At 37.7% G+C, this 12,751-nt stretch overlaps 1 protein-coding gene across 3 annotated transcripts in view; it reads left to right on the plus strand.

Moving 5' to 3' along the window:
- The first annotated feature begins 204 nt into the window (after positions 1-204).
- Positions 205-12,751, plus strand: part of LOC149845132 (mediator of RNA polymerase II transcription subunit 12-like) — a 28,321-nt gene continuing 15,774 nt past the window's right edge. Inside the window, exons 1-8 of one of the 3 annotated variants that reach the window (XM_089995539.1) lie at positions 205-330; positions 1,008-1,099; positions 1,465-1,811; positions 8,011-8,070; positions 9,490-9,595; positions 10,324-10,392; positions 12,307-12,360; positions 12,479-12,586. In XM_089995539.1, coding sequence (XP_089851665.1) covers positions 1,687-1,811; positions 8,011-8,070; positions 9,490-9,595; positions 10,324-10,392; positions 12,307-12,360; positions 12,479-12,586 — 522 coding nt within the window. In that variant the 5' untranslated portion in view covers positions 205-330; positions 1,008-1,099; positions 1,465-1,686. Of the gene's footprint in view, positions 331-392; positions 646-1,007; positions 1,812-8,010; positions 8,071-9,489; positions 9,596-10,323; positions 10,393-12,306; positions 12,361-12,478; positions 12,587-12,751 lie in introns of those variants that run through there. The other 2 variants (XM_089995541.1, XM_089995540.1) reach the window with 2 other exon arrangements.

The raw sequence follows: 12,751 nt of genomic DNA on the forward strand, positions 1-12,751 counted from the left end.
GTAGAGATAGGAGCAAACAAATTAGGAGGCATCATTGTGAGTTGTGAGCCAAACATGATCCAAGTTTGTGGTAATGGCAGGATAGTAGTATTCTGCAAGACCAGTGGCAAAGATTACATCAAATTGAATATTTTACAATTCTCTTTGTGTTTTTTGCACGCTCCTCTCCTTTTCCTCTCACCGGACGCAACAAATAGCGAGGCAGGTAGAGAGAGAAGAGAGAGAAAAGGTGGAAAGGGGATCGTCATCATCCTCAGCATTAGTCAAAGCGGGGCCTCTCTCTCTCTCTCTCTCTCTCTCTCTCTCTCTCGAACGATTGGATTGATTCAGGTCTCTCTCTCTCTCCTTTCTTCCTTCCTTAGGGTTTACTGAATTTCTAGCCGTTAGAAAACCCTAACTCTCCGAGACTTCGCCTTCCTTCCGTTTTCGTAGTCCCAAAGGACCGTTGGGAACCCTAGCTTCCTCCCCGGTCCTCCCGTTTTAGAGACCGGCTCCATCCAGCTCGGCGGAGCTCGCGATTCTTTTGTGCGGAGGAACTAATCTTATTTCTGGATCGAATCGTTTTCAGCGTCGGGGATCAAGCTGGAGTTTGCGTGATTGGTGTTGTTTGTGGTTGATTTGGAGGAAAGATTCCATCTTTTTAGGGTGAGGGATGGGGATTTTGTTGGTTTGGTTCGCCTTGTTTCGGTTAGGGGGATTTATGTCGATCTTTGGGTTATTGGGATTTTGATTCTTCTTGGATTTGGGGATTAGTTTGGTACTACGTGAATGGGTTTATGCTCGTGATTCTATTAGGCTTGGTGGTTTGATGTTGATTCCGTTTGATACTATATATATGTTGATTTTTTTTTTTGGTGTTATGTGGTTTTAGCATTTACTTTCATTGTGTTTTAGCATTAATATTGTTGTGCTGTATCGGTAATTTTGAGTTTTGCGGCATGTTGTATAATACGTTTGTGATTGGGGTTCGTTTGACTTATGTGGTGTAATATGTTACTTCATCGCAGGCACAACTCTGAATTGTCTAGAAAGCGTGGGGCATTTTCTGTTCCTGTCTTCTGTGATCGGGACTTGGGGTTTCAGCTGTTTCTGGTGTGAGGTGAAGTTTCTGTATGTGGGCTTCTGTATTATTAACGTAATTCTGTTGATCTTTAGTAGACTTGGAAATAGTTGGATATTACTTGCGTTGAAGATCACGTAGTTGTTGGTAGTGGGCGAGACTGCACGGGTGCATGGTTGGTGAAAGTTATCTTGGTGCACATAGCTGTAATTATTTGGTTGCAGCATATCTGAAAAAATAAAGTGCACTTCAAATAGAGATTACTGGGTGTTCTGGAATAACAAATAAGCTGCTTAAAATGAATTAGGGATTGTAGCGTATGCTGGATAACTTATAGGTGATTTTTCCAGCTGGAGTGCTTTCCGGTTTCTCCCTTTTATCCAAGATATTTATATTTCTAATAGGTGTAGAGAGAAGCTGTCTACTTTCTGTGCAATCAGTTCTGGAGACATTGGTCATTGTCATGCTGATGATGCGTTGAGAGCTTTATTTATCCTCCGCTGGGCCTTCAGTGTCTCATGATTGGATACAACTTAGCCAGTAGAGTAGAGTTCGATGGGGGATAGCTTATGTCAATCCTAGTGGCGTTGAGGCTGGAGGCAGTATGCCGGTGACTGTGAGGAGAGATGCAAAAGCCATCTGCTGCCAGCTGCGGTGGAGTTAGCAACAGTGCAGTTGGTGGGGGATCGTCTAGGGATGCTGGCAGAACAGATTCATCTTTTTCACCTTCAAACTTCCCACTGAATTCAAGGTATGGCTTTTATATTTACATGTACTTGGTGTTGCTTCCTCCTGTTTTGTCGATGAAGGACAAGTTGTATTTCCATTTACAAAATTATGCATTTAAATTTGTAATTAAAATTAATAATTTAGTTATTTATGATTCGAGAAAGTCTATCATTTGGATATGTCATGTCTAATCATGCATATTTTAAAATTCTAGAGAACTCTGTTTAACCTGTTATGGATATGGGACTGCCATTTTTGCTTAAGTAGTTTGGTTCTTGTCGAGATAATGTGGAGGCTATCAAAATGATATCAGTGGTGTATGTTTTCATTCTTATTGTGTAGGCTGGATTTTTTTTATTCCTTATTGCTTTTGACGACAATTTATGGTATCACCTTTCCACTTTACACACTCTACTAAGCAAGTTTAACTGTTTAAGGACATGATAAAATGAATAAATATATGAAGAAAAATCATAATACATAAGAACTTTCTAAAATATTGGTACACCTTTACCTTCAGCCCCCTAAACTTCTAACTCATCCCTTAGGCCTTCATTCACAGCTGTATTTTTCTATTTTTAAGTTATTTTTTCAACCTTTTAACAATACCAAGCCCCATGAACTGTGAGACACCGTTCTTGCTTTGAAGAACATGTTTTTTTAAAGTAGGTTAAAATGGATTGGTTATCCAACTTGATTTTATAGGGATCAGTTCATGACCACAGCCCAAAATCTTTGTAAATTTCTGAGGATCCAGTTATTGTTTTTTTTCATAAAAAAGCATGATCCAGGTGCCGATTCCTAGTAAATTGACCATGAACATCTATAGGGTTGGAATTACAAAAAAAAGCACTGCAAAAACCGAAAAACCCATTTAACATGTTTTCATCATTCTCTCTATATATTTATATATATGTATGTATTATATACAGCCATACTCATGCATCTTTATGAAATACAACTGTGTCATACTGTGTGTCCGGACTTCCTCCATCTAATATACTCGCAGACTTGTATAAAAAAGTTAGTATCAGTTCAGGTTGCAACCATTGGTCCCTCACGTTCTCTCCTCTCTCTCCCTCCCTCTCTATCTATTTAATTATGTATGAGTGTATGTATGTTTGTAGACACATACACATGTATGTATGTATGTATTACATCTTCAGCCATACTCGCGCATCATTTTGAAATGCACCCGTGTCATACTGTGTGCCTGTACTTTGTCCATCTGATACACTCACAGACATATACAGCAAAGTTAGTCTGATTTCAGGTGTGATGGATCTGTAGATGTGGACTAGTGTGGGTTAAGATACAATAAAATTTAGTGTTACGACATGATATGTCAGTTTTTGGAAAAAAAGAAATTGAACTTTGATATAGAAGTAATGAATGTGATCTGGAAGAAACTTTTATAATAGAATTGAATGTAAAGGACCAATGTTGTGAAAACCATATTGTATCTGACAACATAGATGCAATTTATTTCTGTCTCATAGGCTAAGAGATACAGTAGACTTTAATAAAGGGTCTATCTCACTGTGTTGGTTTGTATTGGTCATTGGAAACTGAATGCTTTCCAATAAAATTTTTAAAAATTTCCCCCATTTTGGTAGAACCTTTTCCATAAATACGGTCTATTAGCAACCTGTTGATCCTATTTTGTGTATTCAAGAAGAAAAAAGAAGTGCAGAATTCTGCTCCTCACATACTATTTCTCTGGATATTTGATACCTTGATGATTAATGCTTTATTCTTGTTATGTGGTTCAACTTTGTATTGTGTATGCACTTATAAACGATTGGTCAAATGTCTGTTCTTTTAACCAGTCTGACTAAATCGCTTTTATGTATTTATGAGTTCTAATTAACTTTATTTTTATTATCATGATTCATATGTTATTCATTGTTAGTGTAGAATCATTAGATTCATTGTGTGGGTATGAGATTATAGATCTTTTTAAAGTATATAAACCAATAAATTTCAAGAAAATTATTTCTTTATTGTCCTGTACTTATCATCCACATCTACAAGCTTTTGCTCTTCTTCAATGTTTTAAAAATTATGCCCTAAACATAAGGGGGGTGTCACATGCAAAAAAAAATTGCTGCATGGCAAAAAATGCAAAAGGCTTATAATTTATATGAAAAGCTGGAAGTTTTTGAAAAACTTAGACAAGGGGAAGAGGATTTTATTTGGCTTTAGAAATAGAACAAGCACACGTAGTGGGGGAAGGGGATAGCTTCAATAGACTTGAGGTGTACTTTTATCATTCCACCATTTTCTGAAATCATCTGGCGGTAGATTGGTTGGTGTGCTTTGGTCAATGGACCTTTTTTGTGTTGTCAAATTAGGTTTAAGATTAATGGGGTTATTGGTACCAAGTGTACTGGCGTGAATAAGTATGCTACTGGCTGTAAGAAGGCTGGATATTGATAGATGGTGTGGTACCCTTCACAGAGATGCTGACTGCTGTTTCCAGCATCATCATTGCCACATGACTGTCGGGAGGGTGTGTGTGTACGCGAATAAATATGTATATAATGCCTGAATTGTTTGAAGAAGCCCAAAGTCCATATATATATATATACATATATATATATATATACATATATATATATATATAGATAGATAGATAGAGATAGAGAGAGAGAGAGAGAGAGAGAGAGAGAGAGAGAGAGAGAGAGGTACCTCATGCATTCCAAACCCCCTCTTTGAAACCAATCACAAATATCCGTATCGGCTATATCTCATCGAGGCTATTTCTCGCGATATTATAGGTTTGGTGATAAATCTCTGAAAAATCTTGGGGCTTAAAAATAAATAAATATAAATAACAGAAATAAATAAGAAAATATCATGTTTAGATAATAAAATAAGTAAAAATTGCAAAATAAAGAAGAAACATATTTAAGATGTATAAAATAAATAAAAGCGATATCAATAATTGATAATATCGCGATATTATTATGATATTCTTGTGATAATATCGCGATATTATCAATTTGGCGATATTTTACCTATAATATTGTTTGCTGAAAATACAGCAATAATATTGCGATATTTTGAAAACATCTTCCATATATGTGACTATGGCTGAAACCCATGGGGTTGGGGGCGGGGGGTAAGGTTGTTATGACCGAATATGACCCCATGGATGTGTTCAGCATGGTCAAAATAGTAGGAATCAACTCTTGGATCACATTTTTTTGATGTAAAAGTACGATGTGTGAGGAGCGAAATTTTGGTAAATTGTAGGCCATTGATTTTTCAATCCCGGATATTACATGCTTGGAAAACGTGATCCAAGGGCCAATTTCTATTAAACCAAACATTTAGATCACATATGAAGGGTTAGATGTTTAAAAAATAATAATAAAAAAATTAAAGTTTCTCACTAGGGGTTTAGAACTAATAAGGGTGGCAGTATAACCAAAGAAAGGTACAAACCATCCAAACCACCATAGTTGGCTAACCCGTGACTCAAACTCGGATTGCCTGACCTCTGACTTGCGGGTCAACGGATCGACTCGATAACTTAGACGGGTTACGACCTATTTTTTTGTGTTTTTAGTTATATTTTAATTTTTTAAATATCGAATATAACACTATGTTTTCTACAATGTGAATACAAATAATCAAACTCCAAGCATCAAATTCACTAAGTCAAAGCATCAAAGAATAAAAACTACAAAATATTTGCATAAAAAAACAAACTTCATAGCTGCACAAAAATAAAAAAGTTGTAAACCTTTTGGAAAATCAACTTTTTATTTCTTTTTCCCCGCTTATTCTTTCTCTTCTCTTCTTCCTTTCTTCTTTCTTGCTTCCTTTTATATTTTTCTTTCATTCTTTCTCTCTTCTCTTCTTCTTTCCCCGTACTGTTTTCTTCCTTTCTCCTTGTTCTTTTCTTCTTCCTTCCATCTTTCTTCTAAACCTTACTTTGGTGAAACCATGGTTGCCAGTTGAGGAAGCGATACGGGAAGCGGGAGCGGGAAGCGAGGCACTTTCAAAATTTTAGGAAGCGGGGAAGCGTGGGACCACTTAGGACCGATTTGGGAAGCGTCTCGGAAGCGAGGGGGAAGCGAAAAAAACAAAAATAAAGAATAAAAAATACAAAAAAATTGAAAAAAATAGGGGAAGCGTGGGGGAAGCGTGGGGGGAAGCGTGATGGGAAGCGCATCCCCCATTAAAGGGAAACACGTCCCCCATTAAAGGGAAGCGTGCTTCCCAAAAAAGGGGGACGCTTCCCCCCACGCTTCGGAAGCGCGACGTTTCGCGCTTCCGAAGCGCGCTTCGGGGAAGCGCGCTTCCCCTTTTAGCTAGGCGCTTCCGGTAACCCTGGGCGAAACCCAAAATTAATAAGTCTGGGTAACCAAATGTGCCTTTGATATATATATATATATATATATATATATATATATATATATATATATATAGTCGAGTTGAGGGTTAACCTTTGTGAGATTCGAACCTGAGATCCCTAGGTTATGATAGTGCAACTTAAAAATCCAGCTATCTAATTCGACCCCTTCACATTAAATAACATAAAGGCCATCATTTGAAACTTTTTAAAGGTGATGAGAATGGCTTTGGTTTTTGGAAAATCCCAAACTCAACACTTTACATTAAAAATTATAGGGAAACCCCACACTACACAGTGTACACACATTGTTGGAGGTTTTTTCGCCATTTTCAACGAGAGAGAGAGAGAGAGAGAGAGAGAGAGAGAGAGAGAGAGAGCCTAGCTGCTGGCGGTCGTTGGTGGTCGCTGGCCGTCATCAAGGAGAGCTTGGGTTCGAGTTCCAGAAGGGGCGAGAGAGAACGAGAAGGGTTAGCAGACCCTTCTCGGAAAAGAAATTGCCTTTTAAAGTGTTAAACCGGTTCGTATCAAAATGAACCGGTACAAAATACGAGATGACTCGACGAATCTGTGCCGATTTGTTGAGTCGTGTCTCAATCTTGAATTAGATGATTCAGGACTGAATCGGCTGACCCGCCAAGTCAGCCGATCTTGGTTAAACCAGGACTGGCCTGGATCGGCGGTCCGGTTTGTTGGCGATCCGATCCGACTTGGGCGATTCCCGAGTCAGATCGCCGGGTTTGCCAACTATGCAAACCACTTTTAAAAATCATATTTAAAAGCATTTTTGCCAGATCTGACCGTAAGGATGTGATTTTCATGATTAAAAGCCTAAGAACTGACTTTTAATGCAATTTTTTTGATGTATAGAATGTCAAAAATTTCAAACCATTGACTTTTAGCACATTATCAAATCCTATGTACTTGTCAAAAAAATTTGCTAGAAGAGTGAGTTCCTAGGGTTTTGACCTTGGAGATTGTATCTGTGTGATCGGATTTGCCAAAAACATGTCTAAAATTGATTTTTGGAAGTGGTTTGGATGGTACCTTTTCATGTTATGTGGATCTATTCTAATTTATTATTTTTGATGAATCCTTTGAAATTATTGAAGAACTTATTTCAAGCAATTTGTGCATGTTTTTTGTCAACAAAACTTGGTGGTTTAGGTAGCTTATTGGGTTTTGAATCGGTTCCAAGGTTGCCAGACTAGGAAGTGAAAAACAATGCAGGAAGTGGAAGTGAGAAGCGATGCATTTTAAAATGTATAGGAAGCGGGAAGCGAGGAATAAAAAAGGAATATAAGAATTGAATGGGAATAGAAATGGAACGGATATAAAAACTAAAATAAGGGACTGTTCTTAAATTTCATGATTTTTTAGTGTAAGAATTAAATTTTTAACAAAATTTGAAAATGATGACTGCCGATTTAGAGAAAGCACATGGAAGTGAGTGAGAAGCGTGAGAGGACACACATAAAAAACATGAAAAGTAGAGTGAAAAAACATATAAGAAGAATATATGAAGCATGTGGAAAGCATAGGAGAAGTGTGGGAGAATCGAGATTCCCAACAAGTTTTGAAAGTGAGGACTATTGTGCTTCCGAAGCGAGTTTCCAGGGAACGGGCTTCTCACCTATCTAAGAAGCTTCCGGTAACTCTGATCTGTCCTATATTCTCTTTTAAAAGCCCCCTTCAATGTAAAGATGAATAATGAATGGTAGTGTGAGTAGCTAAAGTGCATTTATGCTCCCCTGTTCATTAGTTGAGATCTGTTTAATGCTCTTCATGAATTATCTCCTTATTGCATATTTTGCTTCCAGTTGGATTTTGGTTGTTGAAGAGTTATGTTTTCTTGCAGGCGACCTCAACAGCTAGCTGCATACAAGCTTAAGTGTGACAAAGAGCCTTTAAGTTGTAGGTAATCATCTAATGCTTAACCTTGACATATAATCTTTTTACTTTTTCTCGTTTTCTCCACTCTCCTCTTGAAAATGTAAAAGGAAAAATATTGATGGGCCAAAGGGTCAAGGGGAGGTTAACTGGAAGGACATTAGACAGAAGAGACATAACAGGCTGTATGGTTTGTTAAGCCAAATATGTAGCTGGTTTTGTTAGTAACTGAACATAACAAGTATTGATGGTTTTTAGTGGTTTTAAGAGTTTGGAGAGCCCCTTCTTGTTAAATGAATCTGCAAACACGTACATTCCTATCTGATGCTTGTGTGTGTGGGGTCAGGTTTTCCATGTCTAAAAAGGGAGAAAATGAATATTAGGGATGGAAAGAAAAAATCAGAACATCAAAGTGTGTGATGACATTGAGTTGCATACATGGTGCATGTTATCATATTCTTTAGTCGGTAAACCTCTCTGTGAATACTGCTGAAATTTTAAGGTTTTCTTGTAGGAGGTTTCATCCTTGTACACTCAATAACTCTTGTTCTTTTGTGATTCTATGATGGTATTACGGCAATGCATTTATTTAGGAGACAACCTAAATGTTAAATCTTCATTATCAAAAAAGGGACGAACAATTAGTTATTTAAGGAAACCATTTGCAAACATGTGAAATTGGGTTGTCAATATTTTAGGAATGCTTAGGGGTGTTTGACTGCTCAGATCTGAGTTCCAAGAACCAGAGATACATGTATGCCCATCCCCCGGCCACAGGGTTCAGAGATCCATTCCCGTGGAATCTGTTTCTTTCAGATTCAATGGAGTACCTTACTTCTCACCATGGCCCATCCCAAAATCAATAATTGGTTCTGAGAAACAAGGTATTCAAGTGACCCCTTAATATCAGAGATATTGCTGCTCATTCTTATTGTGTCCTCAACACATTAATTTCAGGGATAAAAAATACTTTCTCCTGGAACATGCATCATAATCATTATTTCTGCTGCAGTTTTTATTAAAACTGGTAATATTGTTGTTGTTGTTGTTGTTGTTGTTCTTGTCATCATCATCGTCTTCACCACCACTCTCCCACCACAATCACTAAATCTTAATAGTTGGGAAGTTCCATCCATCTGATCTGACACCCACCCAATCCGATCTTGTATTATTGGTTAACTTTGTTGGTTAGCTTTTTTTTTACATTTCATTCAACTTCATTAACAATTTTATTCCCTAGTTTCATTTCTGGATGTGGATATCAATATTGCCAAACGAGCTATCCTATAAAAGAACAGACTCATGTTCTAGCTATGTTCATTGGCCCTCCAAGCACAATTTAAAGGGAAACTTTATGCAATACAAATATCTGGTTTAGAGTAATGGTTATGCCTGTCATGTACTGAAGATATTGTTCACATGTTTCTTATAGCTGCTTATTTTTCAGACTCGGTCCACCTGACTTTTACCCCCAAACTCCAAATTGTCCTGAAGAAGCTCTCAGCAAGGAGGTTTTGCAATCTGGATACAAGGAGACCGTTGATGGCCTTGAGGTAGAAGATCTTGTTCATACTTTCAATATCTTCTCCCTTGTGTAAGAAGTACAGACATTTTTTCCAGGTTATATATTCTCTCTGGTGAGTACGGCGTTCAGGATTGTTTTTTACTAGCACATGTGCAAGCTCTATTCTCTCTGGTCTCTGCTGCAGGTTCTGCAGCTAAGCCTGTGATGGGCCAAATAGGCCTAGGTTGGGATTTCAGTAAGCTGGTGTTATATACAGGACCTGATTCCGCCCTTTGCTGTTAATTTGAAAGTAGAGTTTGCATTTATTTAACTTGGTCATCAGTCAGAATGTAGTGCATTGTTTCTGTACACAAAAACTAAATGAATGAACTTCTAAAAAGATTGTACTTATACATCATTACTCTGACCTTTTGTTAGTCCTAAGATTCCAAAACGGTTAGAATTGATGGCTGTTGAGGCCTTTTACATTTGTCCATTTGAAAATGCATACATTTATGAACATTTTATACCTCTATATATGTGTCTTTCTTCTCTTTCTTCCCTTCTTGTTTAGTGCAGACATGCATGTAGAAGCGTTTTGGTTTTTAAAGAATTTTAGTTTGGAAAATGATTATGAAAAAGTTTAACGTGCATTGCACCTCCAGGTAGGCATGTTTGTGTTCTTTACATCTTTCTTTCTATGTTTGCTTTATTTTCACTTTTCTAGGGAGCACACTTGTTCTGATTTCTTAACTGTTATCTTTGCAAATTAATCAGGAAAGTCGAGATACCTCTGCTACTCTTGTTCCGAATTTCCCAAAGCATGTTGTCTTACGTTGCAAAGAGGTAATGACACAAGTTCAAAACTTATTAGTCATCAATTTTATTTCCTCATGCTTGTTGGATATGTAATCACTTTAAATGTGGAGCATAATAAAATTACTTTTGTTGTATTACTTCTTCTTCTTCTTATTATTTATTTGCATTTTTATTAACCTGACTTTCTTTGGACCCTTTCGACCCTGTGCTTACTACAGATCTTTGTCCGTACTTACAACCTAATCGTCACTTTTTTTTTGGTGATTAAAAGCTAATTGAGCTTCTTGTATTTCTTGTATATGCTTTTCTTTTTAGACGCACTTATCTGCATCTTTTGCTCGACTTCATAACTCACAAGGAATTTGAAGCATCTGTTGTTGAGAGATTGAAGGCATAACCTTCCTGTGACTCTTGTCACTGTCCTGTTATGTCCTACATGGACCTTTCCTTTTTCTTTGGTTGCAAATATGAAATCTTATATTTTCTTCCAGGGTTTCTTCTTCTCTACTCCTGGCGGAAACATCATCATTTTGTAATGTTTTTTATTTTCATGATTTCATGCCAGATCTTCTTGCTGCTTTCTGAATCAGTGTTCTACTGTTCATTTTAATTTTATTGAGCTATATGTGATCTCACTTTTCTGCCTTGTGGTGAATTTTATGTGAAATATTCCTTGTCTGTTAGCAAGCTTTTCGTTTATTTCTTGGTAGAATGTTGCTTTTAATCAAAACTGAATCATGTTATTTCTGTCATTTCTGGTAGAATGTGGCTCTAAATAGAAGCCTAATCATGTTATGAGATTGATGTTTTTCACTTCATTTGGCTTGTCTTAATAAATGCATATTTGTGTTACATACTATGTCACAGGGATTCGGCTAGCAGGGTGCCGCACCCGCGTCGATGCGACTCGACGCGGGTGCGGCACCGGGTGCGGTCAACCCGACCCTGGGTGCATTGACCGCACCCAGGGCCATTTTTGTCCTTTTTTTGGTTTTTTTTTTAAATTTTTTGCCCTATGAAATGTGCTGCGGAATTTAAAAAAAAATTCTTTGGGGGGGGGGGGGGCGCTGCCCCCCTATAACCCCCCGCCAGGGGCGCCCCCCTGGACCCCCGCCCGCTGACCGCACAGCGGGACCCGCACCGGGGGGACCCCCGACCCCCCTTCCTGCAAGGGCAAAAACAATGAATCAGGCTCCACAACTCATCACTTTCATCTTTGGGGACAACCATATAAGATAAAAAAATGGTAAAGCAAGTTGGGCACACATTCAGATATACATCTAAAAAAAATCAATGCCTCTGCAAACCTAAAACAAAAGGCTTCTCATGAAGAGGGATCAGTCTAGGAAGTTAATAAGTGTGTTGACTTCCATAGCCATCTGCAGGTGTTAACACGACCATAAAATACACCCTTGAAGTTTAAAAATGACTTGGCGGTTCCATGCATTAATGGACACCAGTAGCTATTTTTGCAATTTTGTGTAAAAATAAGTTGCACACTTATTAGCTGTGCATTCAAAATGCACAATTATTAATATGTTTTCCTAATAAAAATGACTAAAATGTCCATAATTGTGACAATTAATACACCTAATCACCATATCAATATTTAAATTTGTTAGGGGCATAAAATTGTGGTGAACGTGCTAACATGCATAAATGTCATGGACCTTAACAGCTACCATACATTCATACATATACACTATACATGACATATATATTATTTATTTTTTAAATTTTTGCCCCTGCCGCACCCCCGCACCCGGGTTTTTTGGAAGTGCCGAATCCCCGCACCCGCACCCACACCCGCACCCGCACCCATGTGACATAGGTTACATAAAATCAATCTGCTCTTTTTTGCATTATGTGGAAGTGTTTGGCTTGGGCTTCTGGAATTTGTTGTCTTAACATTGGTTTTTCATCTTTCTTGTTTTCTGCCAGTCAATCCGGAGGCGTCTGAGGGCTATCAATGAATCTCGAGCGCTAAAGCGGAAGGTAATGCAGTATTATGATGTACTTAATTATTTAAGGTTTTGTCCTTTGATATTTTCTCCCTTTCCATTAAAATTTCATGCTTCCCTGAAGTTGAACCATTATTTTTGTTATGCAACAGGCTGGTCAAGTGTATGGAGTGCCCCTTTCTGGGTCGCTGTTAGTCAAGTCTGGTGTTTTTCCAGAACAACGGGCATGTGGGGAAGACTTCCGAAAGAAATGGATCGAGGTCTGTGTTGTGCTATCATTAGCTTTGCAGTACCATATAATTACTATTGAAAAGCTAAAGGTCTTGCAGAAGTGCATTTCATGTATTGCTTTCATTTTGTTTTTTCTTAACTTTAAGTTGAATAATAAGAGGAATTTCTATTTATTTCATGTTTTTAAATTCTAA

This window comes from Nuphar pumila, chromosome 2 (assembly GCF_984573655.1).
Source record: "Nuphar pumila chromosome 2, dmNupPumi1.hap1.1, whole genome shotgun sequence".
NCBI lineage: Eukaryota > Viridiplantae > Streptophyta > Magnoliopsida > Nymphaeales > Nymphaeaceae > Nuphar > Nuphar pumila.